Here is a 23,163-nt window from a genome sequence, read left to right as displayed (position 1 = left end):
GAGGTCAGAGAGAGGTTGAATATAGTGGTGAGATGGGAGATGACCACTGGGGAGAAGGATCGGAGGAGGTGTGAGAGTCGTTAGCGCAGGTGGTGGGACGGGCAGAGAAAAGCAATTTGGAGACTTCTTCCTCTGTTGTTGGTCTGAGTACAGACAATGAGCAGGAGCTAGATGCAGTATTGATGAGACTAGGGTCAGAGCTAGTCTGAGATTGGGAAGTTATTTCCTGGCGGATATCAAATTTTCTTTCTAAAGTAAGCAGCCAACTCTGCAGCACTGAGATCCGTCACCGGGAGCTGCAGTTTAGGGCTGAGAAAGGAGTGAAAAGTATCAAAGAGCCGTTTAGGGTTGTGCGATAGTGAGGAGACGAGAGGGGTGAAATAAACTTGTTTGGCATGGTGCAGGGCGAGGTTGTAGGTTCTGAGCATGAATTTGTAGTGGAGAAAATCAACAGATGCTTCTGACTTTCTCCACAGCCGTTCATTTCTCGAGCACCACAAGATGAAACGCGTTTGAGGCGTGAGCCAGGGTTGCCGCAGTCTGCATCGAATGGCTTGAGTCACGGGTGGGGGGGGGGCTGCTTTATCCAGGGTATGTTTGAGAGTGGTGCTGTAGTGTGCGGCAGCCAGGTTAGGGCAGGAGAGGAGAGGGATAGGGGACAAAGAGGACTGTAGGGACTCAGCAAAGACCTGGGTGTGAACGGCCTGAAGGTTCCTGTAAATACGGTAGGTAGGAGGGTCTGGAGAGATGACAGAGAAAGAGAGGAGGTTGTGGTCCGAGAGCGGGAGACGGGAGTTAGTGAAGTGGGAAGCAGAGCAGAGCCGGAGAAGGACCAGATCGAGAGTATTGCCATCCTCATGGGTGGGAGAGGCTGTGAGTTGCGAGACCAAAGGAGGAGGTGAGCGAAAGAAGCAGAGAGGCACATTGGGAGACGGGGTCATTAGTGGAGATGTTAAATTCACCTAGGATGAGGGTTGGAATTTCGCAGGAGAGGAAGTGGCAGGCAGCAAAGGAAGCCAGGCAGCAAAGTGGTCCAGAAACAGGCGTGGAGCACCTGGGGGCAGTAGATAACTGCTACTCGCATGGATATTGGGCGGAAAACCCGTAGCGTATGTACCTCAAACGACGGGAAGGTGAGTGAGGGTAATGGGGGGGGGGGGATGACGCAGCAGGTACATTGCGGAGAGAGAAGGGCACCTACTCCTCCACCACGCCTGTCATCCGGTCTTGGGGTATGAGAGAACTGCAGGCCATTGTAAGACAGTGCAGCAGGGGAGGCAGTGTCAGACTGCTGTATCCACGTTTCTGTGAGAGCTAGCAGATTTAGAGATTTAGCAGTAAAAAAAGTCGTGGATTGTGGGGAGTTTATTACATGCTGACTGGCAGTTCCAGAGTGCACATTTAAAGGAGTCAGGGGAGCGTATGCATGGGCTAGCAGTTGGGCTTGAGGGTTGTCTTAGTGAGTTAGGTAGGGGGGGGGGGGTAATAGTTAGGAGCAGTGGAGGATGGGGCCAAGATAGGGGGAAATATCCCCAGCTGTTAGTAGCAGCAAGATAGCAAGGGTTAGCAGATGGTTAGGAGATTTATGAGGGCGACTTATCTATGTTAGTGGCATTAGGGGTTTTGAGGCTAAGTAAGAAAGTAAAGAGTGCATGCGAGCTGTGCAAAGGTGAGGATAGGAGAGAGGGGCTGATGTGAATAGAATGCCCCAGAGGTGGGCGTTGGAAAGAGGTTCTGAAACTGACAGAAACGATGAGAATAGAGGTGACAGCATTAGTGAAAGCTCTGAAGAGCAAGGTATTTAGGCAGAGTTTGTGGCCTACCTGTCTCTTGCCATGGTCAAACTGCATAACATACTCAAAGCTCATACTTCATATTCGCGAGGCAGCCATTTGTGTGGCTACTATACTTACATTGATTTTATAATGAAAGTTAAGGCAAAACTAGGAAACAAATGGGAGTGGCTAATTAGGTTCCAATTGACTAGGCAACTGACTTTAGCATTGCAAACCTACTGACTAAAAGGGGGCGAGGGAGAATTTATTGCTCTCCTTAGATAAGGCTAGCATCTCAGCAAGGATATCTTCTTTTAGCCTCGGCATTAAGTAGGATTTAACATAGACATACCCCTTTCCCCTTTCTAGTTCTCATGGCCTCTTCTGAAGAGATTGTAACCCTGCAAATTCAACACCCAATTGCAGTTATCATGAAGCCACGTTTCCGTTATTTCTACTATATTGCAATTTTCATCACACATTCTTGTTTAGAGCTCACCTACTGATCAGACTTCTTGCATTGCCATACAATTTATTCTGTTGTTATTCTTTATATTCATTATGCTACTTATGGTCCTATTAGCTGTTCTGTCAGTTTTAACTGTACTAACCCCACCCCCAGCTCAATCCCCATTTCCATTACTCGGTCCCATGTCACTGTATTTTCCCCTATTGTTCGTTGCCCTTCCCCCCCAGTCTCTAGTTTAAGTACTCTTCCAACCATCTTCTCCCCCAGCACAGCTGCACCCCCCCCCCATTGAGATGCAGCCTGTCCTTATGGTAGAGCCTGTAGAGCTCAGTTCTCCAGGAACCCAAGCCCCTCCTTCCTATACCGCCCCTTGTTTACCTCCCCCAATCTTCCGCTGCCTTTCTGGTGTGGCTCATGGTACAGGTAGTATTCCCAGGAAAACTACCTTGGAGGTCCTCATCCTAAGTATAGATCCTAGGTCCCTGAAATCGTTGAGTGTCCTCAATTGACCTCTAACTTTGTAATTGGTGCCAACGTGCACGACAACTGCTGGATCACCACCAGTCCCTCCCAGTAATCTGTTAACCCGATCTGCGATGTGTCAAACTTGAATCCAGAAGGACGCGCTTGCTGCCATTGGCTTCAGATAAGTGTTACCACTGCCTCAGCAGGGCCCCTCATCAGCATGGCATGTAATTAATCCCTTAAAAAGGGATAAATAGCATCAGATGTGAAATTCTGGGGTGCTATGTGAGGTACAAAGGGGACAAGCACCCACAAATTTCACTTTCAGACTGATTAACAGAAAACACTGCATACAGTCCAGATGGGGACATAAAGAAAGGCAAGGGTATCCGCTTTCTTGATTTGTAATCCAAAGGAAAAACCTGTTTTGTGAACTCCTAGGAGAGTAAAAAAAACCAAATACACTGGTTTAGAGTCTTTGTCTAGCTTTATAGGGTCAATTGATTAATTACTGCTTACTAACCTGTCTCTTCTCATCATACCTACGGGACTTAACCCATTGGTGATTGTTCTGTCGTAGGATGATCAGGAAATGGGGAGTTTTTAAACCTTTACTACTGTTTTTGATTAACTTTATTTTACTCCTTTTCACTTCCTTTTTTTTGTCACCATAGGAGACTTGAACTTGCAGTTATCTGATTACTTATACAGTATTGCATTATAGCATATTCCAACCAGCTTGTGGCTAGTCATAATGGGCGATCACTCGTGACAGCCCTGGGGGCCTTTAGAAAGCCCCAGGTTACCATGACACTCGGATGGCACCCTGTAATCTCATTGCGCACATGGGGGAGGTGGGGTGAGCGATGCATTTGGCACAACTGAAGACCAATCAGGGTGTTTAATTAACAGTGGAATTTAAAAGGTTAACAGCCATGATCAGTGTTCTCTCCAATCTAGACTGTTGCAGGTGTCAGGTGTCAGCTGTCAAAGACTCAACACCAACCGTGTATGTAGCAGGTTCAGCTCCCAAGCCCATTGCATGCATTGTACTTGTACAGCGCATATTGGGAAGAAGTTCAAAAAATAAAAATTTAAATTAGATTTTTTTTTAACTGGGAAAAGTTATAAGTCATGAAACGATACTGTTTAAGTTTAGAGAGAACCTGTCCCGAATCTTAAAGATATCCTGGAATTCATTTACCAGAGCCCACTTGCCCCTGGTCTTATGGGTGGAGCACTTATACCCTTATGGAGTACTAACCCTACTTCTGGGTTAGTACTCCAAAAGATTAACCCTTTTATTACATTTTGTAGCTGTTTTATGTAGTAGGTTTCCAGATCTGGGACCAATTCTCATTAGGGAAAGTAGATCCCAGGTCTGCCTTCCCTCTAGAAACATATAGTAATTGAGTACAAGACAATGAACCAGGCTGGAATATACTTGAGAGATAAGGCCCCTAGCGTGAGGATATTTAAAACCGTATGTCTCAAAGGGAGTTCGGTAGATGCGTCTGGAATTACAAGCGCCGGCCACTACAGGGGTATGGAGCAGCAGCTTCTGTGCCGACAGCATGCGCCTGATCAGCTGATTGGCCAGGATCCCGAGCAGCAGACTCCAGCAAGTCAATTATTGATGACCTATGCTGCGAATAAGTTATCAACAATATTTTAGTCTGGAAAACCCCTTTAACCCCTCGCACAACTAAGTTGACAAAAAAATAAAGTTATTGCGTGCAGAAGATGGCGGCAGAAAATTAAAAAAAACTAAATGTCTGAAAGAAAAAAAAAAAAAAAAAGTACATTAAAAAAAACAAAAAACAAACAAACAAACAAAAACACGATACAAGTTTGGTATTGTTGCAATTGTACTGACCCATAGAATAAAATTTCATGTAATTTTTGTTGCAGTTTGTGCGCTGTAGAAACAAGACACACTGAAAGATGGCGAAAGGTCGGCTTTTTTTCATTTTACGCCACTTAGAATTTTTTAAAAGTTTTTCAGTACATTATATGGTACATTTAATAGCACCATTGAAAAATAGAACTCGTCCCGCAAAAAACAAGCCCTCATACAGCGATGTCGATGGATAAATAAATTAGTTACGAAGGGAGAAGGCAAAAAAAAAGTCCGCGTCATTAAGCGATTAAGGAAAAGTTAGCATTCTTAAACATTTTGCACTTATCTTCCTTAAGTTTTAAGTAGCGGAAGACCTCAAATTGAAATTACCTTGAAGAGTGGAAAAGGCGAGATACTTTCCAAGGAAAACAAACGATAAAGCTTGGTAACCCCCCTATCTGTCTAAACTCTGAAGGATTAGGGTGACTCATTACAGAGAGAAGCAAAGGGCTTCGCAAAAATGGCAAAAGTGGTAGATGGAGGGAAATTAAACCACCAGAAATTTTAAGGAATCCCAAACTCTAAGAGTGTTTAGTAATGAGGTTCGTAATAGGGAATCTCTGTACCGGTGGAGTCCACAGAACTGAGTCAATTATTATAAGAGGATAAACCTCAAGGGCTTCTAGAGCGAGCCAAAGAGGAGCATTGGTTGTAGAGAGGAGAAGAGCAAAGAAAACCAAAACCAAGAAAAAATTGGTTATCTTCAAAATTTGAAGAATTACTGCTGTGCTAATAAACTATGGTTTCCTGACTCTTTCCCAAGGGTTTTATGCCACGCATTATACAGAAACCGACTGAAAGTAGGTCTTGGGATTCCAAATTAGGCGGTCCAGATAGCTCAGCTGCCTCTTCTCTCCTCTACAACCAATGATACTCTTTGGATTCTGCAGGAAGAGCAGATTTAAAAGAAAAAAAAAATCCTGTACTGTGCATGTCCGACGGCAAACCACGCGGACCATCCGCAATACAGATAACCCGGAAGAATAGAAATTCGCCGCCTGCAGACACAATTATGCAGGGTCGAGAGCCGGGTCGGATTCCACTGTGGGCTCCCACATGCGGAATCCGCCCATGGACATGAGGCCTAAGGGCAAATGCATAGGTTTTGTGGAGCAAGAATAATTGTCTGGGCCCTCATTTATACTGAGAGATAGTCAATGACATTCGAGAGAATTGCAAGGCTTTAACGTTTAGGCACAAAGCACAGTTTAAGAATAAAAATGATTTACCAAGGTTGGAGTGCAAGAAAGAATTTGACCTGCATAGCAAGTCAGGTCTTAGCAAGTTGTGTTCACATATAGCATACATTTCTGCAACTGAAAAATTAATTCCATGTAACTGAATGCTGTCCTATTCAAGTATGTGGGCCAGCAGCTGAACTTTCTGTAACAATCTTGTGTGTGAACTTACCATTTAGTTACCTCATCATCGCTCTTGTGGTTAAGTAGAAATTGAACACCGCAATCTCCAAATTTACAGGAAAGCATTCATGAGCAGTGTAGACTGTTAAAGCACTGTCAGCAGGATAAAGTCACATTAACCCATTTAGTGGCACTCCCGGAAAATCTCCTAAAAATCAGTGTTGAAATGTGCTGAAGATTACCTAAACCTGCACTGAAGGGGTTAAAGGGGTTGTTCCAAAATCAACTTTTATCAACTATTTATATGATAGTTGATAGAAGTCTGATCATTAAAGGCAATAATTCATTTGCTCTCCATTCTGCTTCTCAGTTTGACTTGACACATTGTATAAAGCAGAGTGGAGAGAAAGGAAACATTGTAACTGTATTCCATTCATAAAAGCAATGAAACCCGGACAATACTGTTTCTTGATATAGCGCCATCATATCCAATGGTGTATACTGGAACACTTGTAGCTAAGAAATTCTAACAATCAAATCAATATAAAGCAGTACAACACACACATATAGGCTTGTATGGAAATATTCTGCATTTGGAGGATTTCCTATTGCAGCTCCTGGGTGACTCATGACAAGTGCTTGCTTGTTTGGCAGTTTCATCATCCTGTTCAGCACAGGTAGTGGCTTGGAAGAGGACAGAGGAAGGTGGGGGGGGAAATCTCTAAAGCTGTACTGTTCAGGTTAGTGAAACTATGGGGGTCATGAAAGCACAATGACTCACTATTAGACAAAAACTGAAAATCCTAACACCAAGGCTGCTGATATGATTGACCAATTCATACATTTAAAGAAAAGTATTTCAATTATGTTTTAAGCATAAATATTTTTATTCCAAGGCATAAAAATACATTGAACCTATGAATCTGATTACATCTTATCCGAACTCCAATCAATCAATAAAAGAACCAAAAATAACGGTTGAACTGTATAGGATATGGATCAGGAATTTAGAATGATATCTTGAGCATATGTGCCTTAAATCCCAGCCATGTAAGACTGGTAAGGAGACATTGCGCGACTTTGAAGTTAAGACTATCCACTCTCTCAACGCTATAAAACATTTCAGCGTAGCCCTAAATTGTCGGATCTCCTATAAAGTAACATCAAAGCACACATATCAGCGCACCGTAAGGTGAACGGCATGCTAGAAATGTGGGCAAAAAACATCAGCAACATGAGCTGGATTATCCAAGGTTTACAAGTTTGTTAAGATCTACTTACTGCCTTCCGTTACTTTTGTCACACACAAGTGATAATGCATTTTGCATAAAAAAAACCTGTCTTGAATTAAACTGAAATGGAGGTAAACTCCAGATGAACATTACACAAAATGGGAAAACAGTGATTAGAAGGGTTATTCTTAAACAATGCTGGAATTAGTGACCTCTGATGGACGCCTCAGCGCATGAGCAGACTGTGTTTAGGGCCATCCACACGCTCCAGCTTCTCAAAGTGTTTCCTTGCATTCCGAATATTTATTAACGTCGCTGCTGAGGCTGTTGGAGAGAAAGCGGACCATGTTACAAAGAGAAATTATATATATATATATATATATATATAACATATAGAAAGTCTGGATAAAATTTGGTTTATTTCACAATTATTCATGTGCGAAAACAAAGTTGAGGACCCAACAGCTGTAACTGAAAAAAAAAGAACATTTGCTCTACGGAGGACATCAGAATAATGTTATAGGGTACGTAATGAATTACAAATGGACCCAATAGAGGGGGCCTCACTGAGATTGTTTGTCCGGCAAAGCAAAAGCCAGAAGGTATAGCATACATATAGGGAAGAAGAAAGATATATCCATAGGAAAGGCTATTTGCCGAAGCACACCACTGAACCCACACCTTATGAAATTTTGGTGGCCTCTGTGGTGCTCATATACTACTTGCACAACGGGGAGCATGTCATTTAGGAGTTTAACCCATAAAGACTTCGTGAGAGAGGAGAGAGACATCCAGTCTAGGACTATGGCTTTACAGGCCACGAATAGGGATTCACTAATTAAAAAAAAAAAAAAAAAAAAAAAAACTGTTGGTGATGAGAAGGTCTCATACTTTTCTAGAGAGACAACCAGAACTTGGGTCCTAGGGAGAGATGGCCACCTGGAATTACAGCTAAGGTTGTTAGAACATCTTTCCAAAAATCGGCAATAGGAGAGCACAACCAATTATAATGCCAATGAAAAAAAAAAAAAAATCACCCCCATCAGCTACAACAATAGGATAACATCACATCTTGCTCCTCCTTTCGATTCATTCGTTTGTGGTTGTTACATCTATTATTAGTTATAATGGATAGGTTAGACTAGACTAGAATACTGCCGCTATGTACAAGAATATAACTATTATAGTGCTGCTCCCCACACAATGTAATCACAAACAAAGGGAGAACCTCCTCCCTCTCTTGATCCGTTTCCTTCTTTCTACTCTGGAGAACAAGAATGAGGAGGAAAAAAAAGCTGTCATCCGAAGTTCAAATCAGACCAAGGACAAGATCTGCATGGAGTTTGCATGTTCTCCAAGTTTCTTCTTCTTGCTCTTCACCTCCTCCAGACAAGGAAGGAAGGAAGGAGCATTGTTGTTTAGTAGTTAGCAATGTTGCCATGCAATGATCCTAGGTTCAAATCAAAGCCAACAGCAGCATGGAGTTTTCCAATTCCATGCAGATTTTGTCCTTGGTCAGATTTGAACCCAGGACACCCAGCACTGCAAGGCAACCACTAAACTGCATGTATTGAAGAACTTCAACCATCATTATTTCAGGGCCCTTAGACAGTGTGCTATACTAGTTTTAGAGTTTTTTTTATAAACATCTGCAGAAATGAACTGCCTGAGGTTCAACTTCTTGCCAAACCAATTTTTTTTTTTTTACCAAACTTCGACCCAAATTCAGCTCTACAGGTTTGGTTCGCTCATTTGTACTTACATTCAGAGGTTTCCCTCCCCCCACACAATATACTCAAAATCAGTGGGTGCAATACACTCCACAATATCATCACATCCAGTGGCTTTCCCTCCCACCCCAGTGTAGCCATACTTGGAGACCCTCCTCTTTCACCATTCACAGCAGCCAACCGGAACAGGTCAGCAGAGGAGCAGCAGCTGCAGCACCTATTCTCCAAATTCAGGGTGTGCGTCAGGGAACAGAGTAATAGGAAAGTCTATAAGATGCAGAGCCAATCTACATGTATTACAGCCATGAGACAAACCTGTGGCAGCAGGGGTGGTCGCAAATGGCGACAAGACTGAAAAACTTGTTGCCATTTGTAGAATCTTAATTGCATTGGCTATCACTCTGGTAGCCATCTGCAGCCCCATAACCATTGATATACTCTAACAACCACCTGTTTAAGTATGCCCAAACATGGCAATGGATCTTCAATGGTCCCTGGACTTAACAGCAGTTTCTCTGTTCTCCACTGTTGGAGCGGCATTCTGTGTATTACAGCTGTTGACTTGTGCCTGATCTTATTGGCACAGTACGGGTTCCAGTGAGATTAACATGATGAATAAGTTTGTGATGAGGCTATTGCATATTGCTCATAAGGAACATACAATTCATTAGTCGGCAAGAGTTAAATTGGTATTTGTAATTAAGGTACCTAGAATGCAAAGCTGTATCATGGCATTATGTGGTTTTCCTGAGTAATTATAGTACATGCATTTGCTTGGGAAAAAAAAAACACGCCCATAAATCTGTGCAGTTTGTTATAATATAATGATATTAAGAAATTAAAAGCCCAATTTACAATTACACCTAGAATAGGAAAGTGGTTCAAAGTGCGGCCTAAGAGCTAGGAAAATTAAAACTTACGAATTGAGGGATCAGACATTACAACCATGACATAGGTGTTGGACGTGAAAATATCTATGAAAGCAGCAAAGTTGGAATTTCGAACCTCCATGCTCTGAAAAGATGCAGCCAACTTACTGTAAATAAAGAAAACCAGTGAGTGAGCACAACTTAATATTGAATAGATCATGTTTTATTAGATGTATGCTAAATTACTGGTAATTATGATACCCAGAATACTTACAACATAAAGAAGAAATCCTGTCAAAGTTATCTTCTGGTAAATGACTGATACATGCGAAGATTATTCATATCCAAACACAAAAAGGCTCTAGAGCATGAAGAGACCCTCTGGTCCCATGACAATCTGTCCAGAGATGGGAAGGTTTATATTTCCTGATGCGGTCCTACCATGGATCCACTTCTTCCTGGGGACACTCTATGGTTCTCCAAGATGGCCACGGCAATTCTTAGGCCTCATGTCCACGGGGAAAATAAGAATTAAAATCCACAGCGTTTTTCCCGCACGCGGATCCGCGCCCCATAGGAATGCATTGACCACCCGTGGGTAGATAAATACCCGCGGATGGCAATTAAAAAATTTCTGGACCATGAAAAAAAATGGACATGCTCCATTTAGGTGCGGATCACGCGTGCGAGAGCTCATAGAGCACATAGCTCAATTGATCTCCCACATGAAAAATAAAAGACAATTACAGTGCATCCGCAGCAGATCTGATGTTCCCCGTGGACATGAGGCCTTGGAGTGCATGATGCACACTGAACATGCGTAAATCTAAAAGCAGCATGTAGTGTCTGATTACCGATGCACCGAGTCCATCGGGTAAGTAAGAGACCATGCTGGAACACAGCAGAGAGCCCCAAAAACAAGCAGATCCACAGTAGGACGGGACAGAATGCTAGCACCAGGTAATGCAAGTCCCCCTTCAAGTTTTGTCCCTGGGGCTGAAGGGTGGCTTTAAATGTTTTGGCACCGCTCAAAGATCAATATCATCTTCTCAGGTATATAAATGGCATATTATTATTTTGACTAGTTTTCCCCCTTTCAATGAAAACCTACAATGAGTTCTGCTTGAGAACCTTATAACCAACAACTCTTATATCAACCAACTATTATACTGAATGGAATTCCCCCCAAAAAGCAAATAATTGAATTTAACTGAAAACTTAGATAAAATTGGAACATAATTTTTGTCTTACCTGCAGCTTAATTTGAATTGCTTTATAATATTACTGATCTTCTCAAACCGGTGAATGTCTCTTTGCTCCTTACATTGGTAATGAGAAATAACCTGGAAAACAGAATATCCAAAAATTTCAACACTGCTTAAAAATGCCCAGATTTGGATAAACGCAGCATTTAGCCTCTTTTCACATTACGTGTTGGACTCCTCCACCTTTTCAGTCTCGGGCTTCTATCTTCTATGCAGAAAATGACAGGGATGGAAATCCAGATGGAACGGTGGGGTTTAACGTGCGAAACGAGACCGCTTTGGTCTCACATTTCAATAGATTTCCGACCCGGTCAGCCTATTTGAGTGAATAGAAAATGGCCGTGCACCATGCTTTTCCATCCAGCCAAAAAGGTTAACCGCAACAGTAACCTAGTAAAAGGGAGACATAAGCGGTCTTTTCTCACACATTAAATACTATGGTTCTGTCTAGCTTTTAAACCCTATGCAGTTTTCTACACAAAAAACAAAAAAACAAGACGGAGAGGAGAGCAGAGGCAAAACGTAATTTATAACGAGACTTAGTTACTCACCAAGAATGTGGCCCTCTCAAATAACAGAACTTCATCAGCCTCAATAATCTGGGCAAAGTTACGCAGGTTGGATTCGAGCTGCTGGACGTTAGGAATGAGCTGGTAGACAATGCTGGACCAGGCCTGAACAGAAGCACACACAAGGGAAAAAGTGTATAAAAGGTCAAGATAAGAACACTTCTGTCTCCGAAGAAGAAACAAGGCAAGAATCATATACCTTGTATAAGGTCTCATCCCAAATAGAAGTCCTAAAACAGGCACAATCTAGAGGTCGGGAAAGGCGTCTTAAATCCTCTTCTCGTTCCTTAAATATCTAAAGAAAATACAAAGACAGTCAGCTAACAATATACAGTCTTGAGACAGAAATAAATATATATTACAGTATATGTGGACACGCCTTCTAATTTGTGAGTTCTGCTATTTTAACCAGACCCAGAGTAATCTACAAAGGTGCCAGACCACGACACTTCAGGTCACCTACGCCTACTTCACAATTCAGAAAAAGGCCTCCGCCGCTCCGCTCATCATGGAATTCATTGAAGGCAAGTTTTATAATTTTCAGGGTAAAGAGGGAAACACTCAGCTATTGGGGACACAAAGGTGGGCCGTTTTATAATATTAGGTCTTAGGGTGCATTCACACATAGCAGAATTGGGGCTGTGAAATACACAGCAAATTCTGCAGCAAAAACCGCAGCCCAACATATGCTGCAAATTTTAGGGCCGATCCAGACTAAAATACCCTAAATGTGAACATAGCCTAAGAGCAATGAGGGGGCATAATTACTATCAAAGCTGCTTAGGTACTATGTAGGAGCAAAAACGGCAGGAATTATTACTAGGCAGTGACACAAATGGGGCAATACTGCGCGGGGAGCACAAGGGTGGTCAATATTATTGTGTGGGGCCTAAAAAGCAACTAGTTTTCATTTTTTGATTCTTGTTTTTTTATCCCCATCTTCCAAGGCATATAAATTTTTATTTTTCTGTACCCGTGCGAGTGCTTGCTTTTGAGGGAAGAGTTGTATTTTTAAAAATTGAGCCAGCACTAACTTTCCCCCAAAACAAATTATAACCATAAGTGGGATGCGCCAATTAACTGCATATCAGTCCGATGGGTGGTTCATACCCTGGGACTAGAGATGAGCGAACCTACTCGTTTAGGGCGGTTTTTCACTCAAGCACCGCTTTTTCCGAGTAACTGACTACCCCGGCGCCCCCCCCCCCCCCCCCAAAAAAAGCGGTGCTCCAGTGAAAAAAAACGCCCTAAACGAGTAGGTTCGCTCATCTCTACCTGGGACTGATCCAACTTGCTTTCCTATCATTCAGCAAAAAGTTCCTTGACTTGTGATTGCCGTATCCAGCTGTGAGGATGCTGTATATTCGAGTCGCTATGCACGCGTATATTTTGCAAGTTCAGCACACGCACAATGCTTAGAGCGTACAGCATCTAGGGATCACAGAATCTAGGAGGTTAAACAGCCAGGATCAGAGTTATTCGAGGGCATTAATCATGTGGGCATTGACTGTACAACACAACCAGCACCTGCAGTGTATTCAGCTTCTTCCCACTACCACTGTACATATACAACAGATGTTGGGAAAGGGTTATGAATGTACCAAATTGTTGATTCCACCACTGCTAAAGTTTTTGTTCCCTCTCTGTTTACAGGCTGTAGTCACAGGGCATCTCAGGCTGCTGCAGCCAATAACACACCTCAGTGCTCGAGTGCTGGGCTCTCCTATTGGAGCCAAAAATTTGTGACACCCTTTTCACAGACTGACCATTTTGCTCTTTGTCCGCACTTTACTAATTTAATATTTTCATTCATGTCACCGTCTTAATACCAACCAGGTCTCTTTGATCTTCTTGCACCAAGTCCATCTTGTGAACCAAGCAAAACACCTTCGCATCAGGAGAGTTCTGAAGAATAGCTTCCAAACAGGACTGATAGTAGTGCATATCCTTCTCCAGCTCTCTGCTCTCAACATCAAAGACATAGATGAGGACCTCAACATTGCGGAATATGTTGTCACGTTGGCTGGTAAAGTAGTTCTCCATGAACGTATCCTGACTGAAATTACAGAAGCAAAAACACGCATGTATCCATACTTTGGTAAAAGTAAAACAATTCAGAAGTGATCTAACCTTCTCACTGTCCTGTCAACATCTCAAGCCCACCAAGTCACACTAAGCGCAGAAACAACATCTGATCTCATTTTTGTGAGGTTACATTTTAAGTTTCTTGAAAACACAGATAACACGTGATAGGAGATTACTGGTATGAGCTACGGAAGAAAGGTCAGTAACTACATCCCAGCTTTTATAGTAACACATGGTGGAATGCAGAGTTTTCGGCCTGGCGGAATACAGTTTCTTCCGACCGGTGGACTACACATAGCATCCAGTCCATGGAATGCAATATTCAGCTTCACTCCCTCCAACTTACAGCATTTGGACTGCTGGACACTTCTAGCGTAGCATCCGTGGTTTCCGCACCACAGACGGAAGGCACGCCGAGGAGAGCCACATGCATGCAATAGTAGATTAATGCAAGTCATTATGAATGTGTGACTAACAGTTGTACCCCTATTACATGTGCTTGAGGAAGGGGGAAGGTTTTTAACCCCGAAACTCGTTGCACTGTACATTAGCTACTGAAGTTACCTGTCTATCAAATATCCAGGTTATCCCTATGATGGCGGTGAAGACACCGAATAACTCCTACCAAGTGTCTGAATATTGGTGGGCGATTCTGAAAAGTCGGTATTGAGGTTTCACTACCCTCTCATTGAAGTAAGTTACCTTGAGCTTTATCATATCCGTATCAGCTATAGAATGTATTGACCCTTGCGTGTTGTTTTTTTGCTTTATGGCTGCACTATATACCAAGATCGAAGGCAAACCTCCGGGTTCAGGATAAAATTCTGTTCTGAAACTGGAGGAGAAAAGGGGGTATATCACCTGCAGTTTCTTTTCTCTGTTGCACCTCCAATCCGCTTCTTCCAGGTCCCATTTTTGGCTCCACCAATTTTCTAACTATACCTAATGCACACTGTATACTGCTCTCAGATTGGCAGCTCTGGGCACTCAGAATACAGATATACTGCATAGGTAGTCTAACACTACCAACACACTGCGGGAATTAGGCAGTCTAAAGATTGAGCTGGCCATCTTGGACGTACGAAAACAGAACCCGTAACCAGTGGCTTGTAAGAATGGTAGAGAACAACTTCTCCAGGTAATATACCCACACTCCTGTTACATGGCAGTACTGGAAGCCTCTGTTATACCTCTGGCTGCTGTGGCAACCCATTGGCACACCTTGGGGAAATAAGTGAGTAAAGTGGCCCCTCCTTCTGTAAACCACTTAGATGCCGCAGTGAGGATTGACCATGTCATATAAAGGGTTAAATTGCCAAGACTGGACTTTCCTCTCTTAAAAGAGAAGCCTGGCTCTGAGTGACTAGCTGAGCTCCGCGCTAAGCCTACTGTGCCCTATAAACCCATATTGGCCACTTTAGAGCCCGTTAGTGATGTCAAAACACATGTAGGCAGTCACTAACAGGTTAATGATACTGTTGACAATTTATATGGGGACTTTTTTCTGGTGTTCTGATACTATTGGTGCTTCTTATGGAGGCACATAGATGCACACACCCAGACTTGCAATGCTTTATCATAGTTCAAGTCCCCTACAAAGATATAAAAAAAAATGTAAAAAAAAAAAAAATCCCCGTTTTTGTGCTTGTTCCCTTTATAATATTTTGTGTGTGTGTATATATATATATATATATATAAAAAATTAAGTCCCACGTATTTGGTATCATATTCGTAACGATCCATAAAATAAATTGAACACACTATTTATCCTGCACGGCAAAAAACGTAAGGGAAACCCTAAAAAAACTAAAGCAAAGTGATGTAGAAAAAATAACTTACAAAAAGTGTTGTTTTTTTTTCCACTTTTCCACAATAAAAAGGAAAAGTGGAAAAACCTAAAAAAAATTAAAATAAGAATTTTGGTATTGTCATAATTGTACTGACCCGCAGAAAAGAAAAGTATCATGACATTTATGCTGCATGATAAAGGCCGAATACACACGGGCGTATTTGCATTATGGAATCCGGGGTGGGCATCTGACTCCGAATTCCGCAGCAAATACTGCCCATAAACATGCTACTGAAAAATCGCTTTTCCCTGTCCACAAGCGGAAATCAATTGCAATTTTCTGCTCACGGAGGGGAAAAAAAAATAAAAAATAAAAAAAAAAAAAAATCGCAGCATGTTCTATTTCAGCACGGATGGCTTCCATTGAAGTCAATAGAAGCCATCCAATTCGCGGCCCTTCCGTAATCATCATTGCGGAAAGGTCACAGAATCCAGGTCATCGCCTAGCAATGGCGCTGCTTAATCTGTACTACGCATGTGCACTGGCCAGCATATCCGCAATACAGATTATGAAGAATCCGGAAGGTATGCAGGGATCACCGGACGGACACGGGGTCGGATTCTGCTGCAGTTACCCCCATATGGGGAATCCAACCCGGCCGTATCCATTCGACCTAACACTAAAAAAGTTATGGCAGAATTTATGTGTTTTCTCTCCCTGCTCTCTCAAAAAATAAAAATAAAAAAATACAAAAAAAACTTTTACAATATAATATACCAAAAGATGGTAGCAATCAAAACTACAGTGCACCATTCAAAAAACAAGCCCTCGTACGACCATGTCGACGGAAAAATTAAAAAAGTTAGGCTTTTGAAAAGCGAAGATGAAAATCCCAAAAGAAATCGTTGCGTCCTATGGTTAAAATATACCATGACCTTAAGGTGTTAAGGTGGCCATACACCTTCAATAGCTGGCTGCAGAGTTTCCATTCAACCGACGGCAGTTTTTTGGTAGCCAGGGCACTGCCATGTGCACGAATGCTTTGTTTGACCAAGCGTTTAGGAGTTATATATGCCGGCAGTAGAGTAAGACTGTAGCTAGACCACTTTGGTTGCAGTTCATCTCCAGTGAGGACTAAAGGATTAAGGCTTTGAAGTTGAATTGTCAGGGAAAGGTTGGCAGCCCCTTCCCCTCACACACATGCAAGAGTTAGCCAGCTCCAGTGAAATCAGATGACTTTCGACTAATGTGAATAGGGGCCTATAGAGTCTTGTTTCCTTGTGAGACACTTTCACCTGCTCCTTGCTCCAGGGTTTCCATAACTGAAGTGTATCAAACACTTGTGGATCTTCTCAAGCCTTTGGAATGTAGATGGCACTGAAAGGGTGAAAAGGCTGCCTGCGAGCATCAGTGTGGAGTCAGTACTACACCGAGCTAGTAACCCTAACAGCAAGGCTCATGCTCATTGTACTCGACACTCCTCCTCTCCCCAAGCTTACATTTAGGCCTAATGCCCACGGCCGGATTTCCACCGCGTTTCACTGCAGCTATTGGGTTCTATTGAACCTAATAGCTCAATGTACACGCTGATGAATTCCACAGCATGAAATTACCTGCAGCATGTCCCATTTGCTGCAGGTATATAGCACAGCGGAAGTATAGCGTGAATACGCCCCGTGCCCACCGCGTCATATGACGCTGCCAGCGGGTCATGTGACACCGCCGGTGCATCATCAGCCGTACTGCGCATGCGCGCCGCAGCGTCATGCGGAACTTTGGGCAGCGGATCCGGAGGCAAGTATGGGGTTTTGGGGGGGGGGGGGGGGCGCTGTGATGGATTCCACTGCGATATTCTGCCTGTGGAGCCCGTCACGGCCATGTGCATAAGGCCAAAGGGCCCATTCACAAGGCCATATTTTCAGGCTGTGTGCCATTCGTGCATTCCAGCACATGTTCCCATATTAACCTATAAGGCTAGTCACATGAACAATTTTTCATGGCTCATGCAAAAAGAACAGAAAAAAAAAACATTACATGTCCAATTCTCTTTGCATGGATACAATGTGCAGGGTCCATGGAGCACAGATACCCCAATGAGAATGTTCCTGCTGTATCCACTTCTCGCTTTGGCTCAAAAAGAAACACCATGAAACAAAAACCTGATTTTCCAATCACCATTCATCTACTCTGTGTGGAAGGATTATGAGATAATCTGGAAGTTGCAGTTTGTGTCTGACCTTTGTGTCTTTATAAAAATACTTTATTACACACTCAGCACTTGAGAAGGCAGATACTGCTATTTGCTGGAAACCACATGCTTTGCAAAAAAAACAAACAAAAAAAAACACAATCCGGCCCCCAGAAGGAGTTGTTGTTTTGCTGCAAAACTCAGCATGCAGTTACATCTCAGACATGCAAATGATTAGAGTTGTGGGGTGATTAGATGAACGGTTTTGTCACCGGAGGCCCTAAAAGTAGTTTCCCCCTTGGCCTATAAAAAGGCTCTCAGAGGCTACTTGTGTGTAGGGACCTCTTCTTCTTCCTGTGTGGAGCTTGTTGACGAGTAGACACCTCTATGATGCAATCAAATGGACTTTGTCCAGTTAACAGAGTCTGAGAGTGGCGCATTATTGGAATGCGAGAAGCTGGATGGTCGTATTGATGAATTGTCCCCTACCGGGAGTCCTGGCCAGACTGTTAGGAGGGGTGGGACCGGTGGATGTGTGAGGGCACGCACTCAAGGTTAGCGGGCTCAGGACAACCTCAACAGACCATCAGTAGAGAAGATGGTCTGATCTTCCAACAAGCACCAGCAGCTTCAACCGTTTCATTGTCCACTATCCACAGAGATGGCACGTTCATTACAAGCCCCTGTGCCTGTCAGAACTATTTCCAGGCACTTGGCTGAAAGACATTTGGTCTCACGGCGTCCCTCAAATGTACTGCCTTCAACACCCAACTTCGCCTTCATTTGCAGTCGTGTCGTGAATGACTAAACCGGACTGCTATGGAGTGGAACCGGATTGTCTTCAGCGATTAATCCATGCTTAGTTTGATCACTGGCGACGGCCGTATTTGTGTCTGGAGACCTAGTGGTGAGTGCCTCAATCCTGCCTTTGCTGTGGAGCGGCACACTGCCCCCTGCTGGTGTGATGGTTTGGAGGGGCATCGCATACAACAGTTGGTCACACCTAGTAGTGGTACGAGGGACAATGACAGCTCAGCGACATGTTCAGGGCATCCTGCAGCCACATGTGTTCCTCTCATTGCGGCTTCCAAGAGGCAGCAGGATAATGCTCGGCCGCACACACAAGGGGGGAGCACAGGAATGCCTCCACATCATTGTCACACTTTCATGGCTGCCCGGTCACCAGAATTATCACCGATAGAACATGCATGGAACCATCTGGAACGCCAACTTCGACATCCTATGAGTTTGCGCAATCTAGAGACTCAGTTACAGCAAATGTTGACCGATATGTGCAGGATATCATCATACAGAACCTGTATGCTTCCATGCCGCCTGTATCACATTTTGTATCCAAGCTAGAGGCAGTACAACAGGGTACTAGAGCCTCCATGCCCGCCTGTATCACATCTTGTATCCAAGCTAGAGGCAGTACAACAGGGTACTAGAGCCTCCATGCCCGCCTGTATCACATCTTGTATCCAAGCTAGAGGCGGTACAACAGGGTACTAGAGCCTCCCTTCAAGTGGTCAGTTTTCTGCAATAAATTATCCATTTACTCTAATATTGTTATCACTTACTTCTATCAACGTTACAATCGCACATAAAAAGTTTCTTTCGGTTCCGACAACGCCTTCTAGGGTAGGGATTCTTTGGTTTTTTTTTTTTACAATAAGTGTATATGCATTATATTTTTACCTTTTAACGCTACATATATCCACCCTGGCCAGATGTTTTTCGAAATTCTGTGAAAATCTTACTTCTTTAGAGGCCTAATACACACGGGCATATTTGCACTGCAGGATCCAGAGCTCCGGATCCTGCAGCAAATACAGCCCATAGAACATGCTTTGAAAAATGCATCTCCATGCCCACGAGCGGACATCAACTGCGGCATTCCGCCCGCAGGGTAGAAATCACGGCATGTCCTATTCTAGTGCGAGCCTCACAGAGGCCCGCACGGCCACGTCCTCTATGACGTGCCGGCTCTGCACTGTGTAGGTGCGGCTGTGCACCAGTCAGCACATCCACAGCACAGCGTAAAGATGCTGGACAGGTAAGCTGTAGGTCACTTCCGTGGCACAGGGTCGCATCCCGCTGAGAGAATCTCGCAGTTGGAATCCGACCCGGCCACCTGCAGTTGGCCTTAAAATGGCAAATTAATTAATTTGATAAGCTGGCTAGCCCTACCCTAATGTCATTAATGCAAAGACTAATCAGTGAACCAAAGCCAAGGTCTTGTATGCAGCAAAATCCAGAAACTTACCCACCGCAGTCCCATAGATTCAGAACCAAGTTCCCCAAAAATCTGACATGAGAGTGCTCAACATCAACTGCAAGAGAAAGAGGTGCAGATGTCATAATCAGAAGAGACCCCTCACCGCACCAAGATGTATTCGTCTCCAAATCAGGTCTTACTGGTGGCCCCCAGACGCCGCGTGTCTCGTGCAATGTAATTCGCAAAGATGATGGATCTCATGCTGGTCTTTCCTGAGCCGCTCTTCCCCATTAATAGCACCTGGCAGAGTAACAAGACAGGTTATAAATGGTTTTACAATGTTGATCCCCCATCTACAGGACAAGGGGGTAAATGTTTAAGAGTGATCCCAAGAACTGCATCCCAAATGCTCCTCTGTATGGTGTGTGCATGTTAAACCGCTGCTCCATTCACTTCTATGGGACCGATGGAGAACAGAGCGTATGGTAATCTCTGTCCATTCCAAGTGAACAGAGAAGTGTCAACACATGCGCACAGCAGCTCCGTACACAGGGGCTTTTTAGGGTGCAATTGTCTGGATTATTGGGTGTCCCAACAGTCAGACACGTATCCACAATCCGGAATATCTCTGGTGGCAAAAATCCCTTTAAAAGACATTAACCTTCCGTCAGCCGCAATGCCAAAGCCTGCTAGTTCGGACGCAATATGCCTAGCAGGCACAGATTTTTAAAAACAGGATTTTCGGTATAACATACCGTAAAATCACTTTCTCGTCACGTTCATTGGTGGACACAGCAAGACCTTGGGTATAGCTTCTGCCACTAGGAGGCGACACTAAGCATAAAAGTGTTAACTCCTCCCACTAGCTATACCCCTCCTGCAGTATTGTGCTAGCTCAGTTTGTATGCAAGCAGTAGGAGCAGCCAGTAGGATAATAGATAAAAAATAACAATACTCACGAACTGTAACTTATTCCAACACCGTGTGCGACTACACTGAGGATGCTGCAACCAAGAGGAGTCTATGTTACAGTCCTAATACCACACTAGGAGGGTGCTGTGTCCCCCAATGTATGTGATGAGAAAGTGATTTTACGAGTTATACCAAAAGTCCTGCTTTCTCGTCCGTATCATTGGGGGACACAGCAAGACCTAGGGACGTTCCAGAGCAGTGCCCAAGGGGGCGGGAAAATATAAGAAGCCGCAGGTGTAAAGAATTGCCATAAGCTGTGAAACTGCGACTAGCATGGAGGGATGCCTAGACATCCAGCATGCTCAAAGATGGAGTACAAAAGGACCTCAGTAACGGTCCCATGCACCACTGGGAGAGAGCTCCTAACGAGGAGCTTCCAACGAGGCACCCGCTGTCCGAGTAATATGTGCCATAGCAACGGCCTGACGACACGTCGTCTTTGGCCTGGTAAACCTGTACTGCCGCAGAGCAGAGTTAGTGCAAGGAGCCCACCTCGGAAAACCAAGGACACGACTTGTGTTGTCAGGAGGGCCAGCAGAGTGCTAGGGCAACTGAAGAGTGCCACTTGAGAGGTAATTTGCAAAGTCAGACAGAACCCACTTGTGACCGGCGCGTCCCTTGCAACGAGCCACCATCGATAAAGGTGGCAACCGAAGCCTTTATTGAAGCTGATGCAGAGACCACCTGCCGTGAGGGAATATGCAACAAGTGAATAACAAACTTCTCCTAATGACAAAACGACCGTGGACAAGTCCGCCTGATAGAGCCTCTTGCTCGAAAGGGAGACTGGATGCCAAGTCGAGCTGTACTTGCCCGCAGGGCGCAAAACAAATTCAGCTGTAACTGCTTCTGTATGAAAAAGTATCCAGAAAACAGCTGTGGTGTCATCAGCGGCACTGGCGCTGAACTTCAGAGCTCCGAAGCTTTCTAGCTATCGATCTAGATGAACGGCCACCTTAACAGAAGTCCAGACTGTAAACACTGCCTTCACAGTTCCGTCCTGAGGAAGGAAGCGGATGGATTCTAGACTACCAAAAACGAAAAGATCCGTTGCGTTTAACCATCCTGTCTGGTAGGAGTCCCACCATGACTATGGCTGGGAAACACGCGAGGTGAGGCTCACTTCTTCTTAGGTCGACTGTCCTGAGAAAGTCGCACAGGCAGTTGACTACCGTCAGAATGTGGTGTACCAGAACCCCGGCACCGCCGTCTGACTCAAGTCCGCATAGCTGTAGCGGGGCATGATCGTGAAGCCGTGTATTCCAACAACTCCCACACGTAACACTGGTCGTCTTAGTAGCTGAAGGGGGAAAGCACCTGCGCCAAGAAGTTCTTTAGCCTTTCCCATCCAGACAGGCCGTCGTTCAATGGCCTTACCACTGTTGAAGGGTGAAAAGGAAGCCTCCCAGGCAAATGTGTGGGAGCCACAGCTGCCAGAGAATGGGAGATGGAGACACATGGCTCAAACATACCTCAGTTTCAGCCCACTGAAACCGCGACAATGTCCACAGCATCCACCTTCTGCATGAAGTCCAGCCTTGGAAAAGGTGATGCCTTGCAGTAACTAGGGTTGGCTGCTTACAAGATATCAAGGACAGCCACAGAGGCCAAAGGCAGTACGGGGGCTAGTACACCCAAAAAAAAAGAAAAAACCAAAAAGCGCGGTGCTCACCACGCCGCCATCACCGTGGGCTCTCACAACAGTGGCGAGCCTCCGTTGGAAAAAGAAAAAAAGGGGGAGAGGAGAGGGAGGGTGGACAGAGGGAAAGGTACTTACCTCCTGTATACTCACCTCTCTTACAGTAAATTCTACAGAGATCTGTCCCCGGCGGCGGCGGCCGTCTCCAGCAGTGTTCCCCATCGCACTCGCTGTCGCGTAGGTTGGGAGTTGCTCCAGGGTGGGGAACCCAATAGCTGGCGGGCATCGATCTACTGCGCACAAGCATGATCGAGCCCCCTTTTCTTCGTTGGGTCGGGCGCAAACAACACGGCAGAGTTACCGTACTGTTCGCCCGTCCTTGGGAGGACAGGGAGGCAAGTAAAAAGCCCTGTCTCCCCTTATTCCCACAAGCGAAGTCTTCCATGCAGACCTAAACTACACATGTCTGCCTCCTTGCAGACACTAAGCTAAAAACTGATCTAGCTGAATGCCTGCAGGTGGGATCTAGCTAGTGGGAGGAGTTAACACTTTTATGCGTAATGTCGCCTCCTAGTGGCAGAAGCTATACCCAAGGTCTTGCTGTGTCCCTCAATGATACGGACGAGAAAAGGTAAT

General features: G+C 44.3%; 1 protein-coding gene across 1 annotated transcript in view; it reads right to left on the bottom strand.

The window, feature by feature from the left end:
- Window positions 1–6,833: 6,833 nt before the first annotated feature.
- The window catches only part of LOC136580426 (ras-related GTP-binding protein A), a 20,221-nt gene continuing 3,891 nt past the window's right edge, over window positions 6,834–23,163 (bottom strand). The window contains exons 3-10 of the mRNA XM_066581001.1: window positions 20,117–20,216; window positions 19,965–20,031; window positions 13,469–13,691; window positions 11,835–11,930; window positions 11,618–11,740; window positions 11,053–11,144; window positions 9,853–9,968; window positions 6,834–7,526 (exon numbers count right to left, since the gene is read on the bottom strand). Of these exons, the coding sequence (XP_066437098.1) occupies window positions 7,429–7,526; window positions 9,853–9,968; window positions 11,053–11,144; window positions 11,618–11,740; window positions 11,835–11,930; window positions 13,469–13,691; window positions 19,965–20,031; window positions 20,117–20,216 (915 nt within the window). The 3' untranslated portion in view covers window positions 6,834–7,428. The remainder of the gene's footprint in view (window positions 7,527–9,852; window positions 9,969–11,052; window positions 11,145–11,617; window positions 11,741–11,834; window positions 11,931–13,468; window positions 13,692–19,964; window positions 20,032–20,116; window positions 20,217–23,163) is intronic.

The sequence above is a fragment of the Eleutherodactylus coqui genome, chromosome 10 (assembly GCF_035609145.1).
Source record: "Eleutherodactylus coqui strain aEleCoq1 chromosome 10, aEleCoq1.hap1, whole genome shotgun sequence".
Taxonomy (NCBI): Eukaryota; Metazoa; Chordata; class Amphibia; order Anura; family Eleutherodactylidae; genus Eleutherodactylus; species Eleutherodactylus coqui.
Note: the sequence above shows the minus strand (reverse complement) of the source record. Positions and strands in the feature narration are given on the sequence as shown.